At 55.3% G+C, this 1363-nt stretch overlaps 1 protein-coding gene across 1 annotated transcript in view; it reads right to left on the bottom strand.

Annotated features, from left to right (window-relative positions):
* Window positions 1-1363, bottom strand: part of LOC108579197 — a 58307-nt gene extending 56944 nt beyond the window's left edge. The window contains 2 exon segments of the mRNA XM_017942669.1: window position 1; window positions 3-1363. The exon segment at window position 1 is cut by the window's left edge and continues 170 nt beyond it. Of these exon segments, the coding sequence (XP_017798158.1) occupies window position 1; window positions 3-1280 (1279 nt within the window). The 5' untranslated portion in view covers window positions 1281-1363.

The following is a 1363-nucleotide window of genomic DNA, read 5'->3' as shown; positions in this document are numbered from 1 at the left end:
CTGGCGTTCCTCGGCGATTTACGCTCGACCAGCGAACCCAGCAGTTTACCTGGTAAATTTTCGTCCAACTTCCTCTCGGGAGACCGATGCTCGGACATGGCCGAGTTCGTATACGAAGAGATCTTGCCGCGATCCACGGGCCTGCTCAGGTTCTTCGGCTCGTATTTGAAATAGCCGAATGCGTCGCGCTTCGTGTACCTGTCTGTCTCGATGTTTCTGTAGTCTCGTCTAACCGCGGGTCTAGGCGTCGTCGGATCATCGGACGTCAATCTTCTGATGATGTCGTCGTACGTTTTCAGAGGTGATTTCTTCTCCTCCGTCTTGTAGAAATCATTGTCAAGCTCGTCGTCGTCGTCGTCGTTGTCGTCCTCCTCCTCGTTCTGATCCTCGTCCTCGGTCTCCTTCCACGCGTCGTCGTCCTCTTCGCCTTCCTCTTTGTTATCCGTCTTCTCTAAATCGTCCACGTGGTACTCGTAATCCTCCGAATTACCAACCTTCTTTCTACCCTCGCATTTCGAGTGGACAGACCTGGAATCGTTGGATCTTCTTCTCCAATCGTCGAACCTTCGTATCGGCGGCTCGAAATCCTCCGAACGGTGTCTCTTTCTACCGTCGAGACGCGGCGAATCGTATCTGGTACCGATCCTGTGCTTTCTACCGTTCTTCCACCACGATCTGTGCCTCTCGGCGCTATCCTCTTCGTAGCTTCTCGGTTTCTCGTAATCGAACTCGTCCTCCTCGTAGTCGACGTCTCGATTTCTCGCGTAGCCGGGCCTGCGGTGGGTCCTCAGTCTGTAACTTCGACCCGTGTACCTCGGAGAACCTCTGCGTCTCTCCTCGTCCCCGTCGTACCAGCTCGTTCCGCGATAACCACCTCGATGGTACCTAGGCGGGTACGAGCGTGGCTCGAACATCCGGCCGTGAATGGCGATCCTCGAGCCCCGTGGATAGGATCTCTCGTAATAGGGACGAGCTTCGTAATCATCGTCTTCCCCACCGTTCTCCCTGTCCTCTCGATCCGGCAACGAGTCGTCCTCGTAGTCGAGTTCCTGCGACCAGCCGGACCACGAGGACGACGACGACGACGACGACGATCGTCTGTCGGCGAGGTCGTGTCGATCTCTCTTGCCGCCCGAGGATTCGTGTCTGTGTCTGTGTCTGTGTCTTTGATCGTTCGCGGTGTCCTCGTGCAGGCCATAGTGTCTAGCCTCGACCACGAACAGACCGTATGCCATTAGAAGGACCAAGAACAGTAGCAACAGCCTCTTGTCCAGTATCATTTCGTCTACGGAGCGGTTTTCCTCTCAGTTAGCTTACATTATCCCAGGCGACGCGCGATCTTCTCTCCTCTGCCTTCGAAACA

This window comes from Habropoda laboriosa, unplaced genomic scaffold, assembly GCF_001263275.1.
Source record: "Habropoda laboriosa isolate 0110345459 unplaced genomic scaffold, ASM126327v1 scaffold64, whole genome shotgun sequence".
Classification (NCBI taxonomy): Eukaryota; Metazoa; Arthropoda; class Insecta; order Hymenoptera; family Apidae; genus Habropoda; species Habropoda laboriosa.
This window is presented reverse-complemented; position numbering and strand designations above follow the sequence as displayed.